The 16,926-nt window shown below is 35.4% G+C and overlaps 1 protein-coding gene across 2 annotated transcripts in view; it reads left to right on the top strand.

Moving 5' to 3' along the window:
- The window catches only part of LOC138702193 (la protein homolog), a 56,868-nt gene that overhangs the window by 20,123 nt on the left and 19,819 nt on the right, over window positions 1-16,926 (top strand). For both annotated transcript variants that reach the window (XM_069829798.1, XM_069829797.1), the window contains exons 4-5: window positions 5,870-6,049; window positions 16,466-16,608. In XM_069829798.1, the coding sequence (XP_069685899.1) occupies window positions 5,870-6,049; window positions 16,466-16,608 (323 nt within the window). The remainder of the gene's footprint in view (window positions 1-5,869; window positions 6,050-16,465; window positions 16,609-16,926) is intronic.

Here is a 16,926-nt window from a genome sequence, read left to right as displayed (position 1 = left end):
ACGCGACGAGAGCACTAAGACGGGTTTCACAAAATGGCTTCCAGGCCTGCTTCCAGGAACTCTACACGCGTTGGCAAAAGTGTGTTGTTGCGGAAGGCAACTATTTTGAAGGAAATGCTGTAGAATAGTGTTTAAGGTACGTTGTTTCTATGATGCTAGCAAATTCCGGGAACTTTTTGAACCTAGTATGTATATATATATATATATATATATATATATATATATATATATATATATATATATATATATATATTGATTTATTTCATTAACAATTCATTAGATTCCAATAAATTTGGTATAAAACGACACATCTATTAGGCTTCTGTCTGAAGAAGCCAGTACTATAACCAATGATGTGATCTACTACCAGTAATACCTTTTTTTGTGTCTACTGAAAAAAATTAGTTTGTGCGAGATCGTGCGTATTTGCTTGGTTTCCGCATAAAACCAATCCGCGGAAATTCTAAAATTCCACATTCAGCATTCCCAACCTAACACACATAACAATTTCCCTCTTCTTACCGCTTAAGTGACATATTGATTTTACTCCTTTAGGCTTTTAACATATTATTTTTAGAGACGTTCAATATAGTAATAATTATAAATTGGAAACTTACCACTGCAATTTCACCTAAATTGCACTGTTAATTATTGTTTTTAATATTTGCAAAAATTAAGTAAAGTCTACAACTCCACTAAAGTTACTGCATTCGTGATGCAAGTAACATTAAGGAAGCCGTGAAAAAATCAACAAGATTCCAGACTCATCATAGACTGGGGGAAAAAAGACAGACGTATATCACGGCCTGCTGGAGTATAGTAAACACAGAAAACATTTTAAAGCAACAATGTTGAAGATAGATATTTATGTTTTGCAAATTTGCCGTCATTGAACAGAAACCAAGATGGAGATTTCATTGCAACTAATTAGAAATTTCTCTTTCAGGTATGTAATAAACGATCTTCGCACAAAATAATGTACGATACACGAGCGGTATGTTTTCTTTCAATTCTCGGAAATTAAAAAAGCTCGACTACGGTTCGCTTTTTCAAACTTTTCCTCGAACATGAAAACTTCAACATACCGCTCTTGCAACGCATATTACTATTTCATGACATGTGCTGTTTCTACATCCCCGATTCAAGTAATTATATTACAGTCACTGTTTAATATTGATGATGGGGAAGCAGTAACCTTAAAACATGTCTAATTAAAGAAGCCTTCATTAAATGTGTTCATACAGCTGATCTAATTTATTGTGTTTTAATTATATTTTAAGAAATTAGTGGTATTGTTTCTTGCTGCCTTTGCTTCAACAAACGACACATGCAGAAGGTAAGAAAATACTACCTATCTCGACAATGTTAATTTCATGAAGTTAGAGTGCAATGTTGACTTCGAGTTAATTTCAAATCTGTTTACAAAACATTCCCATCGCTTAAGGTTTTTGAGTTAATCGTGAATTTATAAATTTGATTAAAATGTTTATTTTACGTAAATAACTCCATGCTGCTTGAACACTACTACATGTTCAAGTGTGTTGCGGGCATTAGAGATGTGACCAGTGGCGGCTCGTCATAAAATATTATATGTGTTCAAAATTTTGTGTTCCAAAATCGAAGAGAATTTTAAATCGTACTTTTAGCCTAAAATGAAATGTCATGATTCTAATGTTTGACTATCCAAAGAAACCGTATATAAATTCAAAATAACATACAATAATAATAATAATAATAATAATAATAATAATAATAATAATAATAATAATGATGATGATGATGATGATGATGATGATGATGATGATGATGATGATGAAACCCAGTCTTTTTATTTCCAATTTTTCCTGGTAAACCACTTTACCCAGTTCTTTACTGTTCAAAATAACTTGAACAGAGTTCATTGTTTACGTTTGTTAAAAATTAATACATACCGTGCCGTTATTTACAAAAGCTTGTGTTCAGTAATATATTTTGGTTCACAACACACTGATACACTATAGCCTATACCAGTACTGTAATCCCAATCGCATAGATTGATTACTATAAATACAGTAAATATTATTCTTAAGTAATATACACCACCATACAGATATTTAAATTTATACCACCGTCACATTCAGCCAGCACGTGCATGGATAAATATGTCATATATTTATCCATGGCACGTGTTTGAAAGCCAAACTATACTATTATGCTAACACTACAGTATAGTAATTCACAAACTACACTCTCGTAGCAGCACTGTACACACATCCACATAAAGTAAACGTTAGTTTTTGAGTTTTAAGATGTTTTTATTAAAAGTACCAGGTCTCTTGGACCCTTGCCTTTTACAAAAATATGATTTTATAAATTGAAGTGTAAATAGGTTTTGTTAAAGAAAGTTGGTTACTAAGACCGTCAAAGACGGAAGTATTTTGTTTGAATTTATGTTATGTCTCTTAGTAAAGGGTTGGCATGATGAAGTAGCTTATTCCTGTATGTAGTCTGTAGATCTTGAATATGAGCAACCAGGAAGGGTATATGAAGTTCACTGTAGAGTTTGACATTGTTCGTGAGGTAGTGTGCACCAGTGATTGTTCTGCAGACAGCTCTTTGAATTCCTTCCAGACTCTTCAGGTGGCGAGGGTGAGCTTGCCCCATATCTCACAGCAGTAGTGGATGTATGATCTGATGACTGATGTATACAGCAGGACTTTCGCTTTCCTTGAAGTCAGACTTTTGAAAAGTGGATAGAGTGCCATGTATCTTTGAAATGCTTTGTCTCTTATATTTTGAATGTGATGCCTGTAAGATAAACGTTTGTCTAGAAGTACTCCAAGATATTTCACTGATGTGGTAAAAGGTATTATTTGATTTTGAAAGTAAACGTTCCAACAGTGAGAAATGCTGACACCTACAGGCTAAAATATAAACTATTAAATTTTCTTCTCGAGATATAGCACGTGAACGATAGGCATCGATACACCTGACATCTGTAGGATAGATTCATTGTTCACTTAAAGGTGCGTACACACTTAGCGAACGAACACGAACGAATGATGAAGCGAAACTTCGTTGTTCGTTCGCTGTTTGGAGCAACGTACAAATCATTCGCAAATGGTCAGAAAACATTCACGTTCGCTGATTATCTGCAATAATGGCAGACAAAAATATAATTATAGCAAGTGAAGCCGTTGTTCTTATAGGTAGTTTAATAAAAAGAAAGTTAAAAAACAAAAAGCGATGATGTCAGACGCCACTCTACGAAAGTCGCAATCAATATAGAGGCACTGACTTGCTTCATGATTTACGTCGAATGGAATCGGGACAGTTTCACAACTTCTGTCGCATTTCAGAAACTGACTTCGAAATATTACTGTGCAAAATAGGGCCAAAAATTTCCAAGAAAGACACAAGCTGGTGAGAAGCAAAGGAAAGGCTAGCATTAACACTTCGATATCTCGCTACAAGAGATTCGTATACAAGTTTAATGTATTTATTCAAAGTGTCGAAACAGTTGATTACCAGAATTGTTCCAGAAAGATATATAGCTATAATTGAGGAACTGGAAGATTTTATTAAGTTACGACTGCAAGACAGGGGAAAGTTTCACTATACGGATACCTCACTGACAATAATTATCTTAAAATACTAAAAAGAGAGATTTCTCTGTGTTTGTCGAATGCACATCATGCTTACGAAAAGGCACTTTTCGGTTCCAATGAATTATTTTGTGTGCACAAGGTTGGAACTTTGTTTTTTTCTGGGCGTGAATTTGTCCAAAAGAAACGACATATGTTTATACGCGAACCAAGTTGACTTGTACACTTCATAACTCCCCATTCCAGATCTTTTTATGGACTTCTGTCTTTCCCTCCCGAATGATGTCAGTAGGGACTAGGGACTCAGTTTTCTTTTTGACTTCTGCTCCTTACAATAAACAACAAATATGTATCCACTGGAAATAAATAAACAAAAATAATTTTCAAATTTTTCAAGTGTTTGACTCGTCTAACTTGCAGCTAAACATCTTTCCAATAGCTTCCCAAACATCATGTTTTCTTACTTTATTGTGTGGTAAGTAGAATGCTTGGGATTCCATAAAGTTTCCTGCTCCATATGTATATGCATTAATAAGATTTATAACAGCGTCTTCCGTCCACTCCAGTTTCGACATCCTGTTGGTGAAATTGAACTAAGCGCTGCGTTCTGCTACGAACTACAAACTAGTGGCAAATCCCGTCCATAACGAATACCAACTTTCTTTGATGTACCGACAAGCGACGGATCACTTCCGAAGGCAAACCAAATGATCGGTTTGCCTTTGCTGCGACGTATACACACGTTCAGATTTCAATCAGCGAATGCATTCGTTTGTCGTTCGTTCGTTCGTTGTTCGTTCGCTAAGTGTGTACGCATCTTTACGCTTTGTGCTCTTGACGAGTCATAAGCGGCCAGCGAAAGACAATTTTCTCCCGCGCACGCGTGAAATTCCTGTAACCTTCTTGAAAAGAGCACGGCTTGTACGTGAACGCATGTTGCCAAGTTTACATAAGAAGTTTATGCAAGATGCGGGAAGTTTAAATTCTCCATTCTGAAATTATACATCCCCATATGTCAATACGGCATTAAATAATACTAGTGGCTTGTGCAGCAAATGCTGCAAACTAAGTTCATTAGACGTTCAAATAAAATTTTTTCAGATTTATTTTCAATGAAGAATACCAGACATTCGGAAAGTTATTTGCTTCCATAAAAATGAAAGATACTCTCTCTCGAGCCAATACTGAAGAGAACCACGCATATAAATATCTACACCACACCGCCATTAAATATATGAAAAAGACCCAACCCCACTTGATTAATAATTATAAAAATATTTGATTTTTAATAATATTATTATCTTACGTAAGTTTTATATCTTTCAGTAACATATACTATATATACTATATAGCCACCACTCAGTAAAATATAGAAATCAAAATCTAATTTAAGTTATTCTCTACATCTACTTATATAACCCCAAAACGTTTCACTTTCATATCATCAATATAGCATTAATATGTATAATTAATGAAAAATAGTCACATCATGGCATTAACTACAATAATATTTCATTTCTAATGGTAATAATGTCATCAAACCACCTCAAGTTTTGTAGTTTTTAATATCCAATACACAGCTGTACCCAGAAAATTACACACCACAGAATCGAACCTGTAAATTATTTTTAGTAAGTTAAGTTTTTAATAACCAATTTAATTTGAGCTCTAAATATGTCAGCATTCTTGTAGATCATGGCCTTCGTGTAATATTGTTTACTGTAGTGTGTTTTGTTTTATTCTGAAATGCAACACGGCCGACTTGCTGCTCGCTTCGCTTCTCCTTTACAAAAAAGCGAAGGGAATATCAAGTCGGCCGTGAATGCTATTAGCTAGTTCTCAAAACTGACGACAGATGGATTTTTGAAAATAGGAAAATTATGTTTAAAAATTGACATTTCACTGAAAACGACTATTTTTCCGAAAAAATTTGAGTTCCAAGCTTCAAAATGAGGGATCATTTATTAAAATCCGTCCAACCGTTTTCCCGTAATTTCCATTACCAGTTCAAATTATATATATATATATATATTATATATATATATTATATATATATAGATAACTAGTCGTGCATTACTGGAAACAAGCTGTTCACGTGCTCTTGTGCTCTTATTGACGCACCGCCACTGGATGTGACTGTTCTTACCAGTCTGTTAGAGTTGAGCAACAAAGACCTACATTGTGCATGGACTGTAGGGAAAATAAATTGTTACAGGAAAAGCTTCACTGTGCTATATGGACCTTACTGTACGTATAATGGAATGAGAATGGCGTTTTGTCTACAGGTTAGTGAAGATAAGAAGAAAATACGTCGCAATCCATGTATCCCATTGCCAGTTTTCAACGAGGAGCGACGCGAGGAACTTAATACTCGCTCAGTTTATTGCAAGGGTTTTCCTCAAGAAACCACTATGGACCAATTATTGGAGTTCTTTAATTCGTTTGGACCAACGGACGGTGTCAAGGTAATTATATTCTGGCATTACATTTCCATGAAGTTTTAACTAACGTTTGAGAAATATCTTGCTTAATTATTCATAATTAGATATTCTTTATGAGTTGGGTAAGTTACTTTTTAAAAGCAACTAAGTTACAGTTACTTAGCAGAAAATAATTAGAGCTTACAATTACTGTATACCTTATTTTATTTCAAGGAGTGCAGTTCGGTGGCTCCTTTGAACACCCACTTACAGATTTATGACTTCTACACAAACACCTCTGACAATTCCATCCTGTCCCCTAGTCCCAACATTGCACAGTTGTCACAATCCTGATGACCTTCGAAATTATACAATGAAACTGACGGGATTCTTGGAATTCGGAAAAGATGCGGCAACTCTGCCTCCCAGTGGATTTGACGGGCACCTGTCAATTCTTCTGAACGAGGGTTGTGATTGGTTACTAACAAGAGAAGACAAGATTTCCGTCATAGTAAGGAAGACATTTATTTATGACAACCAATTAGTAGGGGGCAGTAGAAGGTCTGTCGGCAAAGTCTTTTCTATGAAACTGCACTCCATGAAAAAAAATAGAGTATACACAAAAAGTAAATGAGTAACAGTTACAGCTATCAACGCACAGTTACTTTAAAAGTATTGTAATTGTGTTATGTTTAGAAGTGTCGATTGGCTAACATTTAGATCGATTAACCGGATGCCTCCAATTTATTATTTAACTGGTTAATCGAATTTTAATCGACTTTAAGGGGAGAGGATGGTATTTTTGATGAAAAATGACTAGATTTTCAAAAAAAGAAATATCCTTTAAAATACTCTGTGATATGTGTGGATCGCCATTTTTAAACTTCCTGCATTATGGATTTTTAAATCACTCGCCCACTTTTATTGTTGTTTCCGGTAAATTAAATTTTTAATTTTTTTTTCTTTAAAATACCCTTTGATATGTATGGAATGCATTGCATAACATTTTGTGGGTATTTGTGCCCTTATCGGATGTTGAGACGTCATTTTTAAACTTACCGCGCTATGGATTTTTAAATCACACGCCCGCTTTTATCGGTTTCCAATAACTTCTTTTTTTTTTTTTTTTTGCTACATTGCCAGACAAAATGGATATAATTTCTGAACTATTAAAGATACATGCATGAAATTTAGAACACACATTCTTTAGACTATTAGGAAACTTTTCTCTGTAACAGAATTTTGTTAATTGATTTCATTTTAAAAATACGTCCGTTTGTTTGCAAGAAAGGAAATCAGAAAATTGTTACTAAATTTTAATTGTTTATTTTACAAACGTAGGGACTAATATATCAAAATTCTGTTACAGACAGTTTGTAGAACATACTTTTGCAAATACATTGCAAAAACTGTTTGAATCTATCTTTAAAAACGGTTTAGATATATCGGTTTTAGTACAATCCTGCATTGGGTATATTTTTTTCAAATTTGGGCTCCCAAATAATATTTTTTTCCAATTTTTTTTTATTTGGTTGAGTTGCCACAGCTATGAGCTCTCTACATACAACAAATTAATAATTTACACGAAATAGGAAAAAAGTTTTTAAAAATACCATCCTCTCCCCTTAAACAGTGTTTGTAAGTTTGAACAAAATCACCTAATATTATTTTATAGTAATTCCATATTCCATTCCTAGGTATTTATGTGAATAAAAATTTAAATTGGAACATTCAAGTTGCAGAAACTTGTAAAAAAAATATATTTTCACTAATCCACTCGTTTAGGCGATTGAAGAATTTTCTACTCTTTTCCCTGAAAAAGATTTCAGTGCAAACACTCGTGATGCCCCACTTCGACTACTGTGATATTCTGTTTGCTGACCTAAGCGTTACTTTGGCGCAGAGACTGATCTTAATATGTGCGTCCGTTTCGTCTGCAATATTCGCCGGGCTGATCACGTAACATCATCCCTCGAAATGTTGTCCTGCCTTAGACTAGAAGATCGCAGGAAAATCCACTGTCTTTCCCTCCTCTTTCACATATTGCATTTCTCCACTCCTGTCTATCTTGCTCGTTTTCAAAATTTATCCACCTACCATAAACTAGAGACACGATCACAACACTCTTCAATATTATCCATTCCCTTCCACCGAACATCTTCATATTTATGTTCTTTCACTGTGACTATTCCTCGACTTTGAAATTCCCTACCGCGTAATGTCAGGGACTCTCAGACATCAAACCAATTTAAAAATAGACTAAGGAAATATTTTTCAAACAATTCTCATTAATAAATATACCTGTTACAAGTTTCTCAATTTGTTTAATGGTTATATATAACACACAATAAATATTTAAATTATCTCATTATTATTATTATTATTATTATTATTATTATTATTATTATTATTAAACGGCCCCGAGGTTCACTCAGCCTTCTATAAAATTAGTACCGGGTCTTTTCCGGGGGTAAAAGGCGGTCAGAGCGTGGCGCCGACCACACCACCTCATTCTAGTGCCGAGGTCATGAAAAGTATGGGGCTCTACCTCCATGCCCCCAAGTGCCTTCATGGCATGTTACGGGGATACCTCTACCTTTACCTTTATTATTATTATTATTATTATTATTATTATTATTATTATTATTATTATTATTATCATTATTATTACTGTTTCTTACCATTGTTTATTATTGTCTCACTAACATTACTTATCTAACTTTCATTATTTACTTTTACTTTCATTATTCACTTTCATGTTGTTTTACGGTCTAAATATTAGAGAAGGCCTACTGGCCTTAGTTTATTTTTTATTTTAGTTGGTTATTTAACGACGCTGTATCAACTACTAAGTTATTTAGCGTCGATGAGATTGGTGATAGCGAGATGATATTTGGCGAGATGAGGCCGAGGATTCGCCAGAGATTACCTTGTATTCACATTACGGTGGGGGAAAACCTCGGAAAAAACCAAACCAGGTAATCAGCCCAAGCGGGGATCGAACCCGCGCCCGAACGCAACTTCAGACCGGCAGGCAAGCGCCTTAACTGGCCTTAGTTCTGGCAGATTAAAGAAATAAATTTATTATTATTATTATTATTATTATTATTATTATTATTATTATTATTACATATGAAGAAGAACACACGTTTTTCACAAATATTTTTAATTTTATTTATGTATAGCGCAAAATAATTATTAAGAAGCAATCGACACTGATGAGGTATATAAAAAGTTTGGAAAAAAAAAATAAGATTCCAGTTCACACTTATTTACAGAAGCATCTCTTTGCTCCAGCCAAATAAGTCAATATGTTGACAATATTTCACAAATGTATTCGTTTTTTCAGTTTCTTCATCACAGGGTACAAACTCCACTATTAGGTACCGTACTACAACCACAGTCTAGTATATACAATCACGAAGCTTGAGTTGTCAAGGTGCTAGGAACACTAGACTGTGCCGGTACTATTTCGCATTGTCTGTAATGAGGCGATATTAGCGATCCTAGTGGTTAGCAACTATCTATGGATCCATATTTACTACGTATTGAGCTTCGTGACTGTATATACTAGACTGTGCTACAATGTTGAGACGAACAGGAAGTAGCAACGTTAGTAGACGTAGATACACCTTGGAAAGGTTTAAGATGGTATTGCAGACTACTCATGCTTCCGCTATAACTGATCGGTTTACCGCTTTTCATAAAACATTGTTTTTCTGCCTGTCATCTTTCCACAGTCATTTAATTTAAATTCGAAACTTTCACAAAGTTTTCCACGCAACAGTTCATAAGTCATATTTGTAACCAAAGTTCACATATATACAGGATTATTCATAAGTCCGTGAAACATTTTTAAGTTTCATAACATATAAAGGTCGCAACATATCATGGCAATTGACCTGCCGATAGAGAGAGAAACTCTCCAAGTTTTTTTTTAATAAGAAAAGCCCTCTCGCTCTTAGTTGCCATGATTTATCGCTAGGTGGCAATAGTTATTAACAGGGAACGGATTTATATGGACTAAAAATATATGAAATATGTAAATATATATGTAGTTATTTTTACCAAAATATGGAATTAAATATGGATTTTTACCAAAATATGGAATTAAATATGGACTTAAAATTATAAAAAAATGACTATGTACGTTAAATATTGGTACATTTTAATCAAACTAAACAAAAAATATAATGGACGTACCTTATCTTCCAATGTAGTTTCAACAAAACACAATTTTTATTGTCTGTTACCATAACAATAGGTTACAAACATTTCTTTCAAGTGCTGAAAAGTGACTCTTCTTCTATTGTCTCTGAGGATAGATTTATACTGACTAAAAGAGCGTTCGACGTCACAAGAAGTAACTGGTACATAATTCAATTTCACAATGTCTGCTGGGGATAAGTCCAAGTTAATCTTCACTGTTGATTCACCACTCATCACAGCAACAACCTTTTGTAGTTCTTCATATCCAGGGTTTTTTGAAAGTACAGTGTCCACCTTAGCTCTTACTGCATCTGCAACTTTACCTCTACCACGATTCAGTTGTTCCACAGTACTATTTATAATTTCAAAACTTTCAGATAGTGAAAGGTGCCTATTTTGGAGACTTTTGAGCGTTTTTATGATGCATGAAAATGTATGCTGAATGTGAGCTAAGTCATTCTTCACACTTATGTCACAGGTAACTGTTTTCGCAGTATCAATTGAGACTGCATCTTCAGAGTCCAATGCAAGGAGAACATTGTTAATAGAGTCTATATGTTCGGCATAATATTCAACTGCTTCTAGCCATGTACCCCATCTAGTTAAAATTGGCTTTGGTGGCAATGGAATTTCAGGGTACATTTCTTTCAACACGTTAACTCTACTGGGAGCTTTGAGAAATACTTTTTTCACTGATGAAATCAACAAATCTACTTTAGGGAAATTGTCTCTGACCACTTCTGCCACACGATGAAATGCATGCGCCACACAAGTAAAATGAGTCAATTTAGGATATACAACAGATAATGCTTGTCCAGCTTTGACCATATAAGGGGCAGCATCGCTAATAAAGAATAACACATTATCGTACATAATACCCTTTGGCCACAGGATACCCATAGCTTCGTTGAACAGTTTAACTATAGTTTTGTTATTGCACTTTTCTAGAACATCACAATGTAAAAGAATTCGTTCAGAATATTGTTCACTTAACAAACCGATAACTACATTACCAACAAGTCTACCTTCTTTGTCGGGAGTCTCATCAATGGAAACCCAAATTGAACTATCTTTAATTTCATCTCTTATCTTCTGTATTGTCTCATCGTAGATGGATGGAGCATACGTCTTCCTAAGTGTTGACTCATCCGGGATTGTATGTTGAGTATATTTTTCAAGGAATTCCCTGAAGACCTTATTCTTTAGTTTGTAGAGAGGAATATCAGCAGAGATGAGAGAACGGCACAGGTCGATGTTAAACTCAGATCTTACATTCGATGTTGTTGGTTGTGTTAAAAACAATTGTCTCTGCTTGGAATTTAGTTGTTTGTTGGCCTGATGTTTACTAGTTGTAATGTGTTGTTGCACCAGGAACTTTTGTGTAGATGATACTGCACACTGACACAAATTACAAAATAATATTTTATTGTCAGTTGATAAACCATCTTCTTTAAATTCTGAAATGTAACTTGTTAGTTTTGATTTTAAATTGACTGAATGACGTACTTTTGGCATATTTACCGTCTTTATAGTATGATTTACAAAACTGAACCTATGTGTACTCTGACTGGCATTTAACTGTTGAGCTGCACAACTGAAGTCTGTTAAAAATTTTAAATTAAATTAATACAGTTTTGTAACTTACTTTCCCATTGTTGATAGGACTGCTAATTTTCAAATAACTCTGATGTTAAAGGGATTACTGAACATGTGTTTAAATCTCTATTGTTGAAATGTATTTTTAAAAGTTAATGGAATTTTGTTTTGTTTTATTGTTAAACCTAATATAATATGGACTGTTTTATATGAAATATGGAAAATATATGGAAATTAACGAAAATATGTACTAAACTCTAAAATATGGAAAAATATGGAAAATAAAAGTAGGATTTTTCAACCCTACACATTGTGAAACATAAAGATAATGCAAAATATAAATTATATTAGCTTTATAAGTAAATATGTATTTACATATAAATCCTTTCCCTGGTTATTAATAATGGCAAAATGACGTTTACTAAACGTGAGCAATCGTTTTGTATGTTGGAATAAGCAAGGACCTCGTCAAAAGATTTGAACTAGACGATTTCGCTGACTTGCTCATCACGACGAAGCAACGTTTCATCTCTCCGGAAAAGTAAATCGGCACAATGCACGCGTATGGGGAACTGAAATTTCCCGCGCAGTCATAGAACATGTGCCTAAGGTGAATGTCTTCAGTGTGATTTCGAAAGAGAAGGTGTATGGGCCATTTTCATTGTAGAGCCCATAGTTATGGGATGATTTACCTGGACATGTTACAAAACTGGCTGATGCCTCAGCTGAATGAAGACAGCAATGATTACATCTCTCAGGAAAATTAATCTCCCTGTCTTTATCACAACAACGTGCGAGAGTATCTTAATCAAAATTGCCAGAGAGACGGATGGATCGAACAGGACGAGAAGATGACGCGTTAATGAAGTGGCCACCATGGTCACCGGATTTAACTCGGTGTGACCTTTTTTTGTGGGGGTTTGTGAAGGATATTGTCTATGTGCCTCCGTTCACCGCTGATCTCCAGGAACTTCGCCACCGGATTACAGCTGCCGTGGCTCTGGTCAACCGTGACATGCTGAAGCGTGTATGGGAAGATATGAATTACCGCATGCATGTATGCCGTATTAGCAAAGGTGAAAACATTGAGCATCTGTGAGGTATGTAACAAAACTTGGAGAGTTTCTTTTTATTCTCGTGTAAAGTAATTTGTTATTCGTTGTGTAGTTCAGTAGTTATGAATTTTTTAAATGTTTCACGGACTTATGAGTAGCCCTGTACATCACTGAATACACTGACCTCTGAATAACCAGAAATCATGCACAATTTTTGAAAGCGAATTGATAACCTAGACCAGCGTTTCTCAAACTTATTTGAAATGGGGACCACTTTTTAAGTCAGAACAGTTCCGCGGACCACCTTACTCTTGTTCCCTTCGAAAGCAAATTTATAATTTTTGTAGCTTATTTTAATACCAGTATACTTATATTTTAAAATAGAATTAATTAATTAATTAATTAATTAATTATATACTTTTCTAATTATATTTTTGTAGCCAATTACAAATAACTTATAACAAATTGTGTGCATTGTTGATTCATCGCTTGCCTGTTAGCTTAGCAGTTAGTTGTTTGAAACCCTTCTTATGTGGTACACGCTAAAGTCTGTGTGATGTATCGTCTCACTGTGAAAAGAGAGAGAAAGGAGATATGTCTGACTTCGTCTGTATTGTTATGGCGATGGGGGAATGGAGCGATGCCGTCCATCCATCCAGTGGCGGAAGGGACTAGTTTATACATTCTGTAGCACAAAATAAAATAACAAAATATCTCTCTTCGTACTGTGTAGTTCCGTCATTGAGCTTGTCTTTCAAGAAACTGAGTTCCGCAGCCTGTACAATAACAAGATTTTGAAAGGAATCCTGAAAATTTACAACCCTCCTATAATCTCCACCCTCATTTGAAGGGACTTGGTTTTATTGCTACTGAGACAAGACAGACCTTACCAGATATAGTAGTTGTCCAGGTTTCTGTCAAATAGTGCCCATTATAAATAATGGAAAACTGGCTTCGATCCGGATCTTTGAAAAGAAAAGAACATGATGATACACTTCATTAATGTAGTGCTGCAGTTCAGAAGCTATGTGTGAAGAAATATATTAATATCAGTGATTATAGTGTCATTAAAGAAATATCTAGTCCTAGTAGTAGCTATTCAATGAAAACATACTTTCGTAAATATAACAAGGGTTATTTGGAACTTGAATTTACTTGGTTTGGCAATGAGAGTGAACCAAAACCTCGGTGCGTTGTTTGTTATAAAGTGTTTTAAACGAGTGTATGAAACCCGCGAAATTGAAACGGCACTTAGAGACGAAAAACGCAAATGTAAAAAGTAAACCTGTCGGATTTTAAAGTAGGCGGAGTCTAAAATTTCTTATATCGTCATATGGAAAAACAAATAAAAAAATTAATGCAGAAACATGCCCGATTTTCAACAAGTAAAGATAAAATTTGGTACGTTCTATTATTGGTGTACGACGCACAGTTACGTGCCCATTTCAATGTACAGACTGGGTGTCGGCAAAACTATTAAGAAAGTCATCAATACATCAAAAGGTTCGGTCCTCTGTTATGAATTTGGGTAGTTCCTGGCTGGGTTACAGGCTCGGCAGAAAAACTCCCACATTCATAGTTAATAGTGCTTTAAATCCCTCTTCTGTTGCTGAGAGTAGATTGGGAAGTGGGTACACGGGTAGGGTAATAATTTCATAAAATATTAGTACGGGGAGAAAAAGTGAAAGGCGATCGCCATGTGTCATTTCCAAACTCTGAGATTTTAAGCTATAGTGTGATACGCAATTCGTTTCAATTTTATTATTTCTTGTTTTTGACCACAAGGGCAGAACTCTAGGACCACAGGTGATCCGCGGACCATAGTTTGAGAAACGCTGACTTAGCCCATCGAAAGTTGACAGTTTCATAAACAAATAATGGACAAAGACCGGGACATGCGGACGAAACAGAAGCATTCAATGCCAAGAAATATCTTTACTTGCATCATTAACCCTCTTCTAATTGCAAACTTCCAGCTACCTTGGGGTGGTTATTTTGACAAAGGACATGTTCACAAATGAAGTACAATATACAGACATCTTTTCCATAGTTTGTGAAAGTAAATGGTCGTCTGCCCCATGCCATGGCATCATGGTCTAAGGCATCCTGTCTAGAACTCACATTAAGAAATGTGCGCTAGTTCGAGTCCTCATGGAGGGAAGAAATTTTCTCATGGAATTTCCGTCAGTGTATGGGACCAGTGCCTACCCAGCATCGTGATGCACTTAGGGAGCTACAATAGGTAGCGAAATCCGGTTGCGAAAACCAGCTATAACAGCTGGAGAGATCATCGTGGTAACCACACGATAGGTCCACCTCTGCTTTGGCATGTGGACGTGAGGCCAGCAGCCGGTTAGGCAGTCTGGGCCCTTAAAGAGCTGTAGCGCCACGGATTATCATTATTAAAAGGTCACCTAAGCTGCGTTTTTGAAATAAAAAAGCTTTTAAGTAGGAATTTGGGCGTAGTCCTATACTTAAAGCATCATTGCTCTTAGCTTTCTAAAGCAAGAAGATAACACCATTTCACACTAATGGCCTGTCAGTCATAGCTGTGACTCAGTTCCCAAAACATCGTTTGTTCAAAACAGATTGCACTACGAGAAGGTGTATATGATATTTCATTACAAGAGGTTATGGAATGCAATTCACTACTCACAAATTGTAAAGTATAAATACAAGAGAGTACCTACTTAATATTTCATCCAGATTGACTTATGAAACAGTCATGAAGTAAATACTAGGGATGATCGGAAAGTAACACACAACAATTTCTTTACGTTATACTATTTTGGTTAGGACGTTCAAAGTTGACAGATAGTTTGAATCTTGTGCTATAGACAGCAATGGCTCGATTAGTTGTCTCCCTGGCGGAATGAGCGGTAACTACTGAGTAAAGATGATGAAAAGTGTGCTGGCATCGTCTACTTGTGAAGAGAAGCGATATGTAGTCCGTTTTTTTCTGACCAAAACAAAAAATTCCGAGTGAAATCCACAGGAAAATGTTGGAGGTCTACGGTGCTGATTGTCTGGACCGTAGCAACATCTCTAGGTGGCGCAGGTTCTTCGAAGATGGTCGACTAAATCTTACCGACGAAGCACGTTCCGGCCGACCAGTGACTGTGCAACACCACCCAATGTCAGAGGCATTGAGACGGCAGTCAACCACTCTACAGTCCAGACCTTGCACCGTCTGAGTTTCACCTCTTCAGACCAATGAAGAATTTCCATGATGCCAACGCTTCAGTTCGGATGAAGAAATGAAATCAGTCGTGCGCAGGTGGTTATACGCCCAGAAACTAAGTTTTATGAATGAGGTGTACTGAATCTGGTGTCACGATGGGAAAAATGGGTCCAGGGACTTGGTCCCCATGTCTAAAAATAGGTAAAATCTGTACTTTTCTTGTGCATTATTTCGTTTTGCTTATCTATTAAATATGTTGCCACAAAAAATAGTTGTTGTGTTACTTTCCGATCCTCCGTCGTACTTCAGGGAGGAAAAGTTCAGCGTTGGAAACTGAACAAAAGACCTTTTTTATAGACCAGTGTGTTTTCGAAAGAAACCATCCATATTTTAATGTTAACTTTTTTTCTTTGTTTTCAGATGATATTCAAAGACAAGAAAGAAAATAAATTGAACTTCATAGGTTTAGTATTTGTAATTTTCAAGACCAAGGAACTGGCAGCAAAGTTTTTGGACCAAGACGTTGTGAAATACGAAGACATAGAACTACTCAAAAACTGGCGGTAAGTGGGCCTATCTGTTTTAGTGAGCTGTGCAAGTGTGATAGCAGAGAAGTTCGGAGTAATATTTAAGGTTTCCACAATAAGGTAGAGACTTGTTCAAGAAGCAAATTAAGATTTCTAATGAGGTGGGATAGAATCCTAGATAGAGAATACCGTACATAAAATTATTATTATTATTATTATTATTATTATTATTATTGCTCTTGTTGATTGTTGTCAGCTTACCGTTGATAATACAGCAATAATTTTCTTTGTTTACATTATACTTTATAAAGTATACTTGTATTAAAAACAATTATATTTTGTGAGGGAGATAGA

This window comes from Periplaneta americana, chromosome 6, assembly GCF_040183065.1.
Source record: "Periplaneta americana isolate PAMFEO1 chromosome 6, P.americana_PAMFEO1_priV1, whole genome shotgun sequence".
Taxonomy (NCBI): domain Eukaryota; kingdom Metazoa; phylum Arthropoda; class Insecta; order Blattodea; family Blattidae; genus Periplaneta; species Periplaneta americana.
Note: the sequence above shows the minus strand (reverse complement) of the source record. Positions and strands in the feature narration are given on the sequence as shown.